The sequence below is a fragment of the Balaenoptera ricei genome, chromosome 8 (assembly GCF_028023285.1).
Source record: "Balaenoptera ricei isolate mBalRic1 chromosome 8, mBalRic1.hap2, whole genome shotgun sequence".
Taxonomy (NCBI): domain Eukaryota; kingdom Metazoa; phylum Chordata; class Mammalia; order Artiodactyla; family Balaenopteridae; genus Balaenoptera; species Balaenoptera ricei.
Window position 1 is genome coordinate 15,008,819 of NC_082646.1, and position 15,646 is coordinate 15,024,464.

At 46.4% G+C, this 15,646-nt stretch overlaps 1 protein-coding gene across 19 annotated transcripts in view; it reads right to left on the reverse strand.

The window, feature by feature from the left end:
* Window positions 1-12,869, reverse strand: part of CEP164 (centrosomal protein 164) — a 71,076-nt gene extending 58,207 nt beyond the window's left edge. For 12 of the 19 annotated variants that reach the window (XM_059930331.1, XM_059930332.1, XM_059930330.1 and 9 more), the window contains exons 1-5: window positions 12,705-12,823; window positions 9,130-9,252; window positions 5,879-7,017; window positions 5,332-5,434; window positions 1,924-2,035 (exon numbers count right to left, since the gene is read on the reverse strand). In XM_059930331.1, the coding sequence (XP_059786314.1) occupies window positions 1,924-2,035; window positions 5,332-5,413 (194 nt within the window). In that variant the 5' untranslated portion in view covers window positions 5,414-5,434; window positions 5,879-7,017; window positions 9,130-9,252; window positions 12,705-12,823. Of the gene's footprint in view, window positions 1-1,923; window positions 2,036-5,331; window positions 5,435-5,878; window positions 7,018-9,129; window positions 9,253-12,704; window positions 12,824-12,845 lie in introns of those variants that run through there. The other 7 variants (XM_059930318.1, XM_059930317.1, XM_059930315.1 and 4 more) reach the window with 7 other exon arrangements.
* Window positions 12,870-15,646: the final 2,777 nt, after the last annotated feature.

The following is a 15,646-nucleotide window of genomic DNA, read 5'->3' on the forward strand; positions in this document are numbered from 1 at the left end:
TATTCAAAAAATACCAATTAAAAGTATAAAAACAAAAAAAAGTAGAAAAAAAAAAGGAAAGCATATTTTAAAAACTTGGCCTATGAAAAACCTTAAAATCTCTTACGCAGATATTAGTAAAAAGTTTAAGCCATCTGAGCAATTCACCTTAACTAATACCATTCACCAGAAACACAATTTGTATCCAGCTGTTCTTTATAAACTAGTGAGTTTTGCATTATCATTCCTGTCTCATGGCTAAAATTTAAAAGCAAAGCTGTAAGATCTCTGTTTGTATCTGCCTGTATTTTTATATATGTCTATGTATGTATGTAATAAATTTGTGATTTTTTTCTACTTGAAAAAACAAACAAGACAGTACAGTATTGGTGTAAAGGTAGACAAACATATTAATGGAAGAGAACAGAGAATCCAGACTTCGAAGGAATTCTCCAACTAACAGCAATTACTCATGGGACTGGGAGTGAGGATAAAAGATGACACATATACATAACTTTCAATGACTTACTTTAAAAAGTGAGAAATAGTTCATGCTCTCCTTACGGGATGAGGCAGTGTTAACTATCACCAGCAGGTACCTGAGGGCCGTTGGCATGACCGTGGCACACAGCTGGGCCACGGCCGATGACAGTTCCTTCCTTCCATCACCCTTTTTCCTTTTTACATCACTGCAGCCATTTATTTATTATGTGCACATTAAGGTATTATTCTGACTACATTTCTCATGTGGTTTTTAATTAGAAAATGTATCCAAGAGCAGAACAGCGCAGATATATACAGATTTAAAAACATAAAGAAAAAAGAATAAAGAGATTAATGATAAGGCAAATGTGGCTATCAGGGTGGATATTGGAAACCAAACAGAAACCACTATCCTACAAACTTTTCCTATAAACACAACCGTGAGTCCTCAGCACCTGGAATACTGTGTGCAGTGCTGACGGCTTTAGTACAAGAAAGATGTCATGACCTGGAGAAGGTCCAAGGAAAGGCGGCTAAAAAGATCCAGAGAACAGGGAGCCCGTCACGCGAGGAGAAGCTGGAAGGATTAGGACTCTGCGGCGGGGATAAGTAAGGCTACGATTGCAGTCATTTTGAAGTATGGCCAACGCATTAAGTGGTTCAGGGAAGAACAGGGTAATTATACCTTGTACACAAAATTGCACAATCCCAGCAGAAAAGACAACCCCCCGCCCCAAGATATCCGGGGGCTAGTTCGGGAGAGACAGGAAATCCCACGCTACGGTAGGAAGTAAACTCGGGGCACAGACTGTAGGGAGGCAACGTGGAGAGAGCCCTGTGCATGTGATGAGGACACAGCAGCGTCCCCAGGAGTGGGAGTCCTGGGGTGCGGAGGCTCGGGGGGAAGGCAGCGGCTGCCCCGCCTCGGCCAATCTGTTTCCTCGCCATCAACCTCTGCTCCCCTGAGATAACCTGAGCGAGTGTCTGCTCCTCACAGCTGAAAGAGCGCAAACTGAAACTGGAAATATGAACCCATTCATGCACAAGTCACACAACTTCAGGGCTGGGCTGTCAAAGGAGACGGACACCGCTGCCAGTCTGTGTAGCCTCACTCAAACCTCTCCAGCACCAGCGTCCACTGTGGACACACTGAGGAGGTCCCAGTATTGTCACTCTCCATCTCAGTCTGCAAAGGATAAAAATGACACCTCCTCCGTGTGTCCAAAACGGATGCCGACGCAGGGCGGCAGCTTAGATCCTGGGACCCTGGATACCCCTGCTGAACCCCTCCAGGGACCATCAAGGCAGCCAGGGCTCAGGCCCAAAGCATCAGGCGGCCCGGCAGACGGATGGCCCATTGCAGGACAGGCTTCGAAAGGTGGCCGGGTAAAGCTGATCTCCGGTGTCAGGCCCCCTCCGCCTCAAAGGCCAAGCCAGAAGGCCGCACCCGTGCTGACTCACCATGGTTTCCACTCCACAGGCAGTGGGGCCACAATGCCCTCCCGTGCCAGCCACATCAGCTCTGGTTCTTCTATGGGATCAATACCAATCTCTCTGGCAAATTCAAGAATTTCTGCAAGGAGGGGTAGGAGGGTGGGAAGGTAAGAGAGGTGGGGGTGGGAGGAGGGTGGATACAAAGAAGGAAGAATCAGTCAGTCTTGGGAGATAAGAAGAGAGCTATATATTGGTCTCTGCCCCCGTTCCTATTAATATTTGGTCTTTGGTCCCAGTTCCTGACACAGAGTTCCTAAAGCCCTTGGAATTTCCTGAGTGATAGGAGAGTCTTTTGTCCCAATGAGGCAACTCTGGGTGGGCTCCTGGATGGGGCCTGGTCACCAGAAAGACCAAGCCATGATTAGAAGCTTGGAACTTTCAGCCTCTCCCCTCATTCTCTGGAGAGGGGCTGGTAAATGAATTAATAAGCGATCATACATACATGATGAAGCCTCCATAAAATTCCCTAAACTCTGGGGTTCAGAGAGCTTCTGGCACTTCCACGTGCAAGGAGGGTGGCACATCCCAGCTCCACTGGGACAGAAGTTCCTGCACTTGGGACCCTCTCGGACCTCGCCCTATGTATCTTCCTCTGGCTGTTCACCTCTACCCTTTATCATATCCTTTACGGGTCATCTCAGTGGAGGACTTCGGAAGATGACATACCTGGGGACTAGGAAAAGCAAAAAGGACCGGCCGAAATTTGGTTAGACAAGGACTAATGTGTTCGTTAATTCCACACGTATTTTTTGTGTGCCTCCTATGTGCCAGTCACCGTGTGCCATGACTAAGAGAGAAATGCCCTCTGTCCTTATGGAGCTTACATGCTGGTAGAAGAAACAGCCAGTAGTGACATCAACAGATAAATATACAAGGAATTAAGGCTTCTGATAAACGTAATGAAGGAAGTGAGTGAGGTATGAGACAGAGTTTGTCAAGGTGGAGGGGCAGTCTTTTACAAAGGGTGGTCAGAAAACCTCTCAGAATGGGACACTCAGCTAAATCCTGTAGGAAACAAAGGAGCCAGCTATGCAGAGCACTGAGGAAAGAGGACTCAGGCAGAAGAGCGGGTTCAAAGGGCCTGTGACATGTGGCAGCCTGGCCTGTCTGGGAACCGTCAGAAAGGCCATGTGACTAGCAGAGGGAGGGAGAGAGGGGCACTGGGTGAGCCTGGCTGGGTGGCAGGGCCGGGTCATGCAGAGCCCCACACATCCCACTGAGGGCGTTATGCTGAGCATAATGGAAGATTATGAAAAGCAGAGCCCTGATGTGATCTGCTTTACACTGTAAGATCACTCTGGTGCTAAGTGGAGCACAGACTGGAGAAGGGCAAGAGTAGAAGCAGGAGGCTGATTAGGAAGCTGCCGCGAGTCCAGGAAGAGAAAACGGGGGCTCGAGCTTAGGACGTCTACGCATGACTGAGCAGAAGAGAGTTTTTTATAAATATCCTTAGAGAAAGTTAGACCCCGTTTATAATAGCAAACCAGAAAGAATAAAATCTTTAAGAAATAAACTGAGGGCTTCCCTGGAGGCACAGTGGTTGAGAATCTGCCTGCCAATGCGGGGAACAGGGGTTCGAGGGAACCCTGGTCTGGGAAGATCCCACATGCCACGGAGCAACTAGGCCCGTGAGCCACAATTACTGAGCCTGCGCGTCTGGAGCCTGTGCTCCGCAACGGGAGAGGCCACGATAGTGAGAGGCCCGCGCACCGCGATGAAGAGTGGCCCCCGCTTGCCACAACTAGAGAAAGCCCTCGCACAGAAACGAAGACCCAACACAGCCATAAATAAATAAATAAATAAATAAATAAATAATTTTTTTAAAAAAAAGAAATAAACTGAGCAAGAAATGTGCAAAACCAAAATGAAGAAAACTTTAAGTCACCCCTGAAGAACATAAAAAAGACACAAACGGAAAGGAATAGATGTTCTTTGATAGGAACCTCCAGGTTGACCTGGATGCATAACTTAACTGCATAGAGATGTCAATCCTCCCCAGGCTCATTCATAAATTTAACACAATTTTCTCTAAAATACCAACAGTTCCCCAATACACAGTCCTCCCCAGAAAAAGACAGGGTGATTCTAAAGTTCATGGAGAGATAAAGCAGGTAAGATAACCAAGAAAACTTTGAAAAAAGAAGAGGACTGAGGGTATTTCAGCCTTACTAGATACTAGAATTTATTACTGAGCCTCAGTAGTTAAGAGCACAGTTCTGGCGTATGAACAGACAGCCCCACGGAACAGAAGAAAAAGTAGACCCCAAAACACATAGGCGGCACTCAACCAGTGGGTGAAAGATGAGCTATTCCACGAACAGTGTGGGGACAAACCTGAGGACACCATGAGAGCAGGGAAGCTTTTCTAACTATGATACAAAATTCAGGGGCCATATGAGAACAGACTGATAAATTTAACACAGAGATTAAAAATTTCTACACGGCAAACAAACAAAAATCCTATGCTATAACAAATCCCATCCTATCCTAATGTGGGATCCACGGACTCCTACAGACGCAAGAGTTCTTCCCCAAAACTGGCTCGCAAACCATCTGAACTATAAGAAAAATTTGTATGTCCAGGTCCGCAACTCATGAGAAATTCAAAGAAATCTTCACCCCCCAAAATAGCATGGTGCTTCAAAGTGTAGGCCCTGGAGCTAGAATACCTAGGTGTGGATCCTAGCTGCCCCGATTAGTAAACTGTGTGACTACAGGGAAGTTACTCAACCTTTCTGTGCCTTGGTTTCCTCATCTGTAAAATGGGGATAATAATAGTATCTAACTCACGGAGTTGCTGTGAGGGTTGAAAACGAAATACATGTAAAGTTCTTAGTAGAGAGACTGGCACACAGTAGCACTCAACAAATTTTGTTATTATTGTTATTAATAATGTTATTATTGTTGTTTTTTAAAAAAAATCACACAGCTTTAGTTTGTTCTTAAGAAATTGGGTTTCCCCTGGCCTCAGGATATACTGTATTTCATGATATCCTCTACTATATTTTCATTTAAAGTTAATCACTGATCTGACCCAAGGTCACCGAACTTTTTCTATACAGGGCCAGACAGTAAATATTTTAGGTTTTGTGGGTTGTATGGTCTCTGTCACAACTACTCAATACTACTGCCCCTACAGCACGAAAGAAGCCATAAACAAGACATAAATAAGCATGGCTGTTATCTAATAAAACTTTAGCTACAGAAGCAAGCAACAGGCCAAGTTAGGCCTGTGGGCTATAGTTTGCCAACCCCTGATCTAACCCAAATACACTGAGCAGCCCTGTGCATGTACCATACTTTGCATTAGAAGAACAAAAATAAATCATAAAAACTGCCCTCAAAGAACTATTACAATACACCCAGGCCTCTTACCTTGCTCACTGGGGATGTAGGTCTCATCATAATCTTCCTCCAGAACCAGCTGGTCTCCTATGCGGATGGGTCTTCCGGCCATGACTGGTTTGGGCTCAAACGCCTAGATCCCAGAGACCCCACCCACCCAAAGAGAAAATCAGTGCCCCAGCTTAGAAGGGGAAAAGTTGGAGCTGGGTCATGGAGCACCTGGGCCAGACCAGCCCCTGCAGGCCAACTGAGCCAGGGAGAGTGGAGGGTGGGACCAACGGCTCAGAACTCAGGCCTTATAGCCTCTGCACCCTGGAAAGTTTAGACACATCTCCCCCCAAAGCCTTGCTGAATACTCTGTGGACCATAAACGATCTGGAAACCCAGATGTCTCAAGGGTTTGACTTCATACACTACTCCCCAAATAGGAGTAAGAACTAACAGTCTAGGACCCCTGCTGGAAAACCCTAGTGAGACACCAAAATAACTGGCAGCACACACACCCCCATACACCAATGTACCCCAGGTGCAGTCACGCTGTCCCAACACATAGCCCTGTCTGCATGTCCCTGTTTACCTTGAACAATGCCCTCAGGGAGCTTACAGTCTAGCAAGGCAGCGTACACAGCTTCAACAGCAGTAGAAGGCGGAAGGGAAAAAACACATCCTGCTCTGGGAGTACTAACACAGAAGTGACATACGCCCACTGCGGGGATGAAGGAAGGCTTTGTCAAGGAGCTGGGTACCGAAGGCTGACAAGAGTTCTGACAGCGGAGAGAGGAATCCCAGGCAGAGGGAACAGCATGTCAGGCAAGGTGTTCTGGGGAGCCGATGCCAGCGTGCATGGCAGGCGCCGGGGTGGAGCCAGGCCTGGGTCTGGTCATGGTGATCTCGGCGGATGACGCTGAAGGGCCTGCAGCAGAGAGGAGCCACTGCGGGCTTTGGTGGAAGAAAGTGACACAGAGTGGCCTTTTTTTAGGATGAGAACTTTGGCAGGAGTGGCCTGGCTAGATTGGAGAAATGAGAGACTGGCATCAGGAAAACCACTGAGGAGGCTGCAGTCCCGGGGAAAGATGATGAGGGCTTAAACTAGGGCAGAAGCAGTGGGAATGGAGAAGAAGGGACAGACACAAGGGATGCTGTGATGTTAGGTTTAATAGGTCCAGGATGGGGGCGGGGGGGCGGGGGAGGCGGGGGGCGGAAGACTGGAAAGGAATCCAACCTGAATCCAAGATTCCTAGCTCCAGGGACGGGGCGGTGCCACCTTCTTCAACTGACAAGCTGGCGCGGTTCTAGAATTGCTCCTTCCTTCGCATCCCTACTCCTGCAACGACCTCAGGACCCCAGGTCACAGCACCCCTCCCCTACAGCAGCTCCCACGCTGAAGCCCGATGACACAGGGACAAGTCACCCTGTAAAGTGGCTGCCACGGACAGCCCTTCAGAATGCCTCCCTAACCGGGGCGGTGGCGGCCACACCGGTGTGACCAAAGGGAGCCTGGAGGAGCAGGTCCTGACCTCTCCTGTAGCCACCTCTTCAGACACTGTCACAGTTCCACCTGGGGCAGCAAGCATGTCACAGCCCTCACAGCAGAGGAAGTGAGCAGAAAGACCTCATCATCGGGACTTCCCTGGCGGTCCAGTGGTTAAGACTCCACACTTCCAATACAGGGGGCACGGGTTCGATCCCTGGTCCGGGAACTAAGATCCCATATGCCTTGGGGCACGGCAAAAAAAAAAAAAAAAAAAAAGACCTCGTCGTCAAAAAGAAGGTTGGGATGCAGCCTGTAATGAGTGCTCAGAAAACAGCCAGATCTGGTGACTCTGAATCTGTTCCAAGATCCCTGGAGAGGGGCCCCTGATAAACACAAAGGATCTCTGAGGGACCATTCCCGTGGCCTTCTCTGCACCCTGGCAGCTGACAAATGGGCAAGGGAGGTGTCTTGCCTTAGGGTTCACAAAAGATGGTTCCCTTTGTCAGTCACTGGACCCAAGGGAGCCAGGCTCTGCCCCCTCTCATTCCCACCACAACACCTCCAAGCAGCAACTTTGTGCCTCGGGAAGAAAGGCTAAAGAAGCATTCTTCCCTGCAGTACTTAAGCCTAAGTGGGAATCTTCTCCCTCCCCTAAGAACCTATAACACCTGCGGACGTAATGCTTGAGCCTCCACACACACAGTCAGAGATGAGTAGGGCCAGACGCGGAAAAAGCAGAGCAGAAAAGGACCAAGAACCAGCGCAGGAGATGTGGCCCACAGCCTGGAGGTTTAAGGAGCCCTCGGAATCTTTAATCCTCTGAGTTAGGGAGAAGAGGGAAAAAAAAAAAGGAAAGGATCTCTGGGGAGGTAGGAATCGCAGTGGCCTGAACATCAGGCTGTACGTTATTCAATTCAACAGGCAGTGATCTATACAAGGCATTGTACCAACTATCTCAGAGAATTCGAGAAATTCTGCATTTGAAAAATGTTACCTATCCCTAGATACATCCCATCTCCATAAAGCAGGGGGCAGGTAAAATCTCTGTCCTCGCGGCAAAATGCCTAATTAGCTATTTACAAAACCGTCTATGTTTAACTATTTAAAGGTCAGGAAGAATGTGGAAAATCTAAATTCCTGGATTATTCAAATGTCAAACAAATCTTCTGCCAGAAAAAAATTAAAATACGGGTGGGCTATAGTCTACCTTCTTTCCTTGCCTTGCCTGGCTTCAGGAAAGACATAGGCAAGGACAGGGCCAAAAGGGCAGGAATTGCAGGAATAAGGAAGGTGGTGGAAGAGAAACCACATTCGTTCAATGGCTACTAGAGATCATTTACTCATTGGAGAAGTATTTATTTGCTGCTGGGCGCTAGAGATGGAATGGTGATTAAAAACAGATTCAGCTGCCTGCCAATGCAGGGGACACGGGTTCGAGCCCTGGTCTGGGAAGATCCCACATGTCACGGAGCAACTAGGCCCGTGAGCCACAACTACTGAGCCTGCGCGTCTGGAGCCTGTGCTCCGCAACAAGAGAGGCCGCGATAGTGAGAGGCCCGCGCACCGCGATGAAGAGTGGCACCCGCTCGCCGCAACTAGAGAAAGCCCTCGCACAGAAACCAAGACCCAACACAGCCATAAATAAATAAATAAATAAAATTTAAAAAAAAAAAAAAAAAAAACAGATTCAGCTGCTACTCCCCAGGAGCTAGTCTAGTGAGGGAGGGAGACAAACCAATCAGTCACAGGTAAGTGTATAATTTTAAACGAGGTAAGAGCTCTGAAGGAAAAGAGCCTGACTTAGATGAAGCCTGTGCTGAGCAGTGAAGAACGAGGAGGTATTCACCAGACAAAAAGAGGAGGAAAAGGTGTTCTAACAAAAGCAGCAGCACATGCAAAGGCCCTTCAACAGGAAGGAACACTAAGCAAGAAGAAGCATAGTCGGAGATGATGCTGGGCAGGTGGGTGGAAGCCGGGCCATGTGGAGAGCTTGGCTTTTATAATAAGAGAGCTGGAAATCAGGAAAGGGTTTTTCCAGATACATATTTTGAAAAGATTACTCAGGCAGCCACTGGAAATGGAGGCCAGATTGGAAAAGAAGAAAATCAGAGTGGCTGCAGAGAGATTAGGTAGGAAACCACGAGCCAATCTAGATGAGAGGTGACGATAACCCGGGTGAGCGGGGGTAAGATGAGACATCTAAGAAAGCAGCCCTGAGATCAGCTTCAGGAAACACACGGCACATGTCCTAACATTTCCCTCTAAGCCTGAGACCGTGAGGCACATCACTGTCAATCCTGGCACCCTAGACATGGCTTCAGAACCGTCAACGTGGTACTCCATGCAGCACTTACCGATAGATGAGATGAAACCTGATGAGATGTGCTTGCCACCAGGCCTGACCCTCACTGTGAGCCACGGAGTTGTGGGGAAGGATCACCCAACTGTCCTCATCCATCTCCTGCCAATCCCAGAATCTAGCAAAAAAGGAAAGGCTCATACACCTTCTCCAGGAGGCCCTCCCTGGCCAACCTCGGCCTCTCCTGTCTACTTATAACTACCTCGGCACAAAGGACACAGTTTTCCTCTGTTCATAGGCATATTTTTCTCGGTATTACCTTTTTTATGGGAATGTGTTCCACCTCTCCTGTTAAGCCACAGGCTTCTGAGGGTCATGCCTCTGCCTCCTTCTGCATTTACCAACCAAGCCTAAAATAAGCTAAGTAAACGTAGGAGCTTGGTCACTGCTCTAAACCACTAATATACAACCAAAGAATCTCAAGAGCAAAAAAAAAGCCCATAAGAGCTCTGGTCCAACTGCCCTTCCCTTGCCAAACTTTTCCTCTCTATGCTTTAAGTGTCAGACAGCATAGTGGCTGAAGCACCAGTTTGGGGGCCAGAAACACCTGAATTAAATCCCATCTTTCTCATTCACCAGCTGTATGAACTTAGGCAAGGTACTTCACTTCTCTAAGCCTCAATAACCTCATGTGCGTAATTCAAATAATCATGATAATCTACATCAAAAGGTTGTTTGAAGATGAAATGAGATAATATATACCTGTACAGTGCCTAGCACAGTCCCTGGTACACAAAACACATTAAATAAATTTAGCAATATTACTGATGTTACTGCCAATTCCACAGTTAGATCATCCTTAACTATGAAAAGGTCTTTCTCTTAGTAAGCCAAAAATCTATGTCTAAGAAACTTCCTCCCATTTGACCTATTCCACTCTCTGGACCCACGAAGGGCACCCAAGGCACCACTACTCCAAGCCAGGTTTCCCCAGCTCCCTTCCCTTCAATACATGCCACTGGTTCCCAGTCTCTCGACATTATGGTTACCTTCCTGTGAATGTGGTCTAATTTGACAGGCATAGCCAAAAAGTTTTGCACACCTGCGTACTCACAGAGCATACACACATATATGCATACTTAGGGTTCCCTGCATATTTATTTCTTCCACCCTGCTTGAACAATTATAAAGAAAGTTCACCACCGGAAAAGAAAAGATTTACTGGAGAAGGCATTGAGGAGAACGTGGAAGACATTAGAGTTGATTATGCAGTGGTAATGAGCACAGGTTTGGGAACATTCTAGGCTTTGAATCCCAGCTCTGCCACTTACCCGCTGGGCAAGTTGCCTCAGTTTCCTCGTCTATAAAATGGGGATAATAACAATGTCTATCTAAAAGGGTTGTGAGGATTAAATGACTCAATACGTGTAAAATACTCAAAACATAGTAAGACCTCAATAAATGTTAGTTGTTATTATTACCATTCACTTATTTAAAGGGCTTAGTCTACATTGTTCTAGAGGACAAAGCTAGTACCAGGGAATATAAGTTAAGACCATTCAGACATCCAATAACCATTTACTGAACACCTACCATGGGTCAGGCACTGTGCTGTCATGGCCACAAACCTGATAACATGCCAGCTCAACCTAGTTGTGAAGCCAAATATGTAAATACATGATTATATAGTGTGTTAAGTGTATTAAGGGAAGTATCAGAAAATACGACAGGACACAAAGGCAAGTGCAATTAACCCTACTTTGGAAGATCAGGAAAAGCACTGCAGAGTAGAGGACCATGGAGATGGTTCTTGAAGGATAAGCAGGAGCTCACCAGGATAAGGGAGTAAGGTTATTTAAGGCAGAAGACACAGCTTACACAAAGGCAAAGAGGCAGAAGAGAGTATACGGTAGGTGCAGAGAATTAATGATGACAACAAAAGCTTATATTCACTGAACACTTCCTATGTTCCAAGAACTGTACTAATGCTATATATACATCATCACACCACATCCTCTCTGCTAAGTAGAAATTATTATCCCCATTTTTCAAAAGAGAAAACTGAGGCTCAGCAAGTTTTCGAAAAGTCTTTTAAACTTGCCCAAGGTTTCACAGCTAGTAAATGGCACAGCAGAACACGCATGCACCCACATCTATCTGACTCCAAAGCCTTGAGCTCTTAACCACTCTGACGTGACCAGCGCACAAGGGACAATGGCAAGAGAGAGATCTACAATGGAAGGCAAGGAGCACATAATAAAAGGCTTGGGAGGACTGAGGCTGTATCCTGACATGATGAGGAACCATCATAAGATTTCACAAAGGAGACTGGCCTGATCAGATCTGTAGTTTAGAAAGACGATTCTGACAGCTGTGTAAGAACTAACTGGAGGAGGGCAAGAAAAGACGCAGAGGGACCACTTAGAAAGGCATCCTGAAAACACAAGCAAGAAATTATGAACTAGGGACTTCCCTGGCAGTCTAGTGGTTAAGACTCTGTGCTTCCAATGAAGTGGGCACTGGTTCGATCCCTGGTTGGGGAACTAAGATCCCCATGGTGGCCAAAAAAAAAATGCAAGAAATTATGAACTAAGTCAGTGGTTGTGAGAATGGAAAGGAAGGGCCAGATTCCAGGTGTATTACGAGGCAAAAGAACAGTACTTGATGTCTGCAGCAAGTAAGGGAGAGGCAGGAGGACAATCAGAGCACTTAAGGCAGTATATTGTGATTATCAGTTCACTTCTGTGCCTTGCCCGATAGCCCCACCTAGCATACTGCCTAGATATAGGGAATGGCCAACAAATGTTTGCTGCATATATTATAATAGATGAATGAATTCCAAGTGCAGACATGGCTGACTGAGTGAATGGGTGAAGTCCTTCACTGAGACAGGAACTACAAAGGAGGAACAGATCTGGGGGACCAGGAAGGATGGGGCGACATTCAGTTGGGATGATCAGTAAGCAAGTCGGAGCTCAAGAAAAGAGGTCTGGCGGGAGCCACAGTTTGGGGAGTAACCGTTAAATAGATGGTAACTGAAACTCTGGGTGAAATCGCCCAGAGATGGAGTGTAGTGAACAGAAAGGAAGGGCTTGCAAAGGCTGATGAAGGGGGCTGGGTTAGGAAACCCCAGAGAGAGAGGAGTCGTGGAAGGCAAGTGAGGAGCGCGGTTCCACACGGAGAAGGTAGATTTTTGAATCAATGCAAGGAAAGGAAAAGACGAAAACAAAAAACTTACTAATTTCCCCAGCTGGCCAAAAGACAGCAAAAGATTGGGCCAGCCCCGATTCGGACATGGGGGCAAGCTTCCCCACAAGAGAAATGTTCAAGCAGGGTTCAGAAGGCCGGCCTTACACACTAAATTCGAACAGGACAAATAAACGAGCGCCCCTGCCAGCTCACACTCGTGGCCCAGTGCCCGCTCTCACTGCCCCGCCAGCACTCCAGCCCAGGCCCTTCCGCCACTCAGATTTTGGATAGAGGCGCACTGATCCGGCCGCTCCATCTTCACTTCTTCCTTCAGTTCCCGCCCACACATGCACATCCCGCTCGGTGGCACACGAGTGTGCCTCGACTTTCCCGCTTCCCTCCCTTCCCAGCCACCCAACCCTCCTTCCAGGGGGTTCTCACCTGTCCCCCACCCCGGGAGGCCCTGGGCGCTAGCTCCCGGCTCCGCGCAGCTTCCCCAGCACCACCCGAGCTCCCAGCTTCCAGGGACGCCGGGGTGTTGCCCTGCAGCGGCCAATAACCACTTCCGGAAAGGGTACGAACCTAGCAACTGAGAGCCCCGCCTCTACCCAGAGTCAAAAGGTCGCCGAATGAGAGCCCTGTCATCGGATTGGTTAAAGGTCCCGACGGATCACGGAGGCGAGCTGCACGTTTCCCGTTGCATGATGGGAGAGGTAGTCCAATATAGTTGATGGGGCTCCACAAGGGGTTAAAAGAGAGTCAGAATTTAGCTAGGAGGGGAATTTCTTCCCGGGCAGGAAAGGATCATTCAGAGTATCGACAGTAACGTGACTTACCTAAGGCAATCTTTTGGTCATCATTTTTAGTAGCGTGATTAACATCAGGTGAATAATACACTGATCCTCAATAATCAACCCACCGAGGCTTTAATAAACAAAAGAAAGACTCCCATTTGCTATGACTAAATCAGTTAGTACCCGCTCAGGAGTTAAGAGACCACTGTCCATCTTTTTTACCAGAGGGCAGGGCTCAGGCAAGAAGGGTATAATAATCTCTGTCATAACTATTTCTTTTTTAAATTTATTTATTTATTCATTTATTTAATTTGGGGCTGCATTGGTTCTTCGCTGCCGCACGCGGGTTTTCTCTAGTTGCTGAGAGCGGGGCGGGGGGGCTACTCTTTGTTGCGGTGCGCGGGCTTCTCATTGCGGTGGCTCCTCCTGTTGTGGAGCACGGTCTTCAGTAGTTGTGGCACACAGGCTTCAGTAGCTGTGGCTCGCAGGCTCTAGAGCGTAGGTTCAGTAGTTGTGGCACACGAGATTAGTTGCTCTGCGGCATGTGGGATCTTCCCGAACGAGGGCTCAAACCCGTGTTTCCCGCATTGGCAGGCGGATTCTTAACCACTGCGCCACCAGGGAAGCCCTGTCATAACTCTTTCCAATAGTCTATTTAAGGAGGAAAAAATGACGGTGTGTAGCCCCTCCACAAACGCTGGCTGGCAGAAGGGTTACTACTAATATAATTTAAAAGGCTTTAGTTTTGTTTGCACGAGGGCAAATCTTCCTTTCTCTTACATGTCCTCAACCTCCAGGAGAAGTCAAGAGTGGCAAAGACAGCCCTGGCCATTAAATTAATGGGAAAACTGGGGAGCAGAAAAGTGAAGAAAGTTAGTCGTTTGGCGAGGAGGATGGAGCACCTGGAGCAGCTCCTGGCAGACTCCATGGTGGAGATGCATCTGGCTCCTGCTGAGTCCTGAAACTAGTTCCAGCACCACTAGGGGCCTGGTCCCAGGATGAGGAACTCAGACTGCTGTTCCCGTGGATCCCAAAGCAGATATCCAGAAGGTATTCCTCGTGTTTAACGTCAAGTCTTTTCTGTGGCAGTTCTGCCTGTACTTCCTTTTTTCTGCCTGCAGATGACAAATCATTGCTCCCCCTTCCTCTCCACACACCTTAAAAGTCTCACAGTCGTCTGCTCCAAGGGAGCAGACTGGGAAGGACACTGAGAGCTCACCAGTTCATCCACCACAGACCTTGCACAAAATCAGGGTTCAAAAAACCATTTGCAGATTTTGTCCCCCTGTCCGAAAACTTGCAATCAATCTGGTTGACATTAATTGCCATCAAAATTCTTACCTTTTGTTCCTCAGGTCCCTTGCTGTCTAATGGGGAGAGCTAATAAAATAAGGGTTACTATGGGATTAATGAGGTTACCCCACACAGATAAGCAATTTGCATTTTATCAGGTTTCCCTATAGACTTGTACTTAGAAATGCAAACTTAGAAATGCAAATCCCTGTGCTTTTTTCATTGAACATGTCATAAACATCTTCCAAGGTGAGTTCATAAGAAGTTACTCCATTCTTTATAATGGTTACATAAGATTCAGTTGATTGAATGTCTCATGTCCCTATTGGTAATCTTTTTTTTTTTTGCTTCCAAAGTTTTGATGTTGTACACAATGCTGAAATACTGTTGGATTTTTGTTGGATAGGACCCTAGAAGTGACACTGCTCAGAGTTTACATGTTTTACATTTTAATAGACATTGCCAAATTTCTCTCTAAAAATGGAATAATTTACAGTCCAACCAATACCTTCACCAACACCAAATATTACCAATGTGAGAGGCAAAAAAATTCTGATGATGTTATCTAAATATTGTTTTAATTGTGTTCTTTCACTATTAATGACTTTTTTAAAATACTGATTTACTTATTTATTTGGCTGTGCCAGGTCTTAGTTGCGCCATGCGGGATCTTTTAGTTGCAGCATACAGGATCTAGTTCCCCGACCAGGGATAGAACCTGGGCCCCCTGAACTGGGAGTGCAGAGTCTTAGCCACTGGACCACCAAGGAAGTCCCTCTTTCACTATTAATGAAGTTGAACTTTTTTCATATATTTAGTGGCCATTTGAATTTCTATCAAATACCTGTTCACATTCTTTGTGAACACAGAAACGAAGACCCAACACAGCCATAAATAAATAAATAAACAAATACTTGAAAACAAAAAGTAAAGTAAAAAAAAAAAATCTTCTGAGTTTTGTTAGAACTTCTTCAATATAAGATTTTTAAAATATTCTATTTTTTTCTGTAGTTTTATTTTTAATGTTAAGCTCTTTGACCTATCTGGAGTTTATTTGTAGATGAGTTAGGGATTTAGTTTTCTTTCCTCCCAAAAGGTAGCCAGTTGTCCCAACAACAGTTATTGAATAAATGTATCTATTTCCCTCTAATATGAATACCATCTTTATCATATACAAAATTCCCATACATATATTGATCTATTGATTTTTATTGTTTAACCTATGTCTAATCACCTTATTGGTTAGGATTTTTCTATCCATATTATATAATCTGCAAATAATAATCCTTTGCTTTC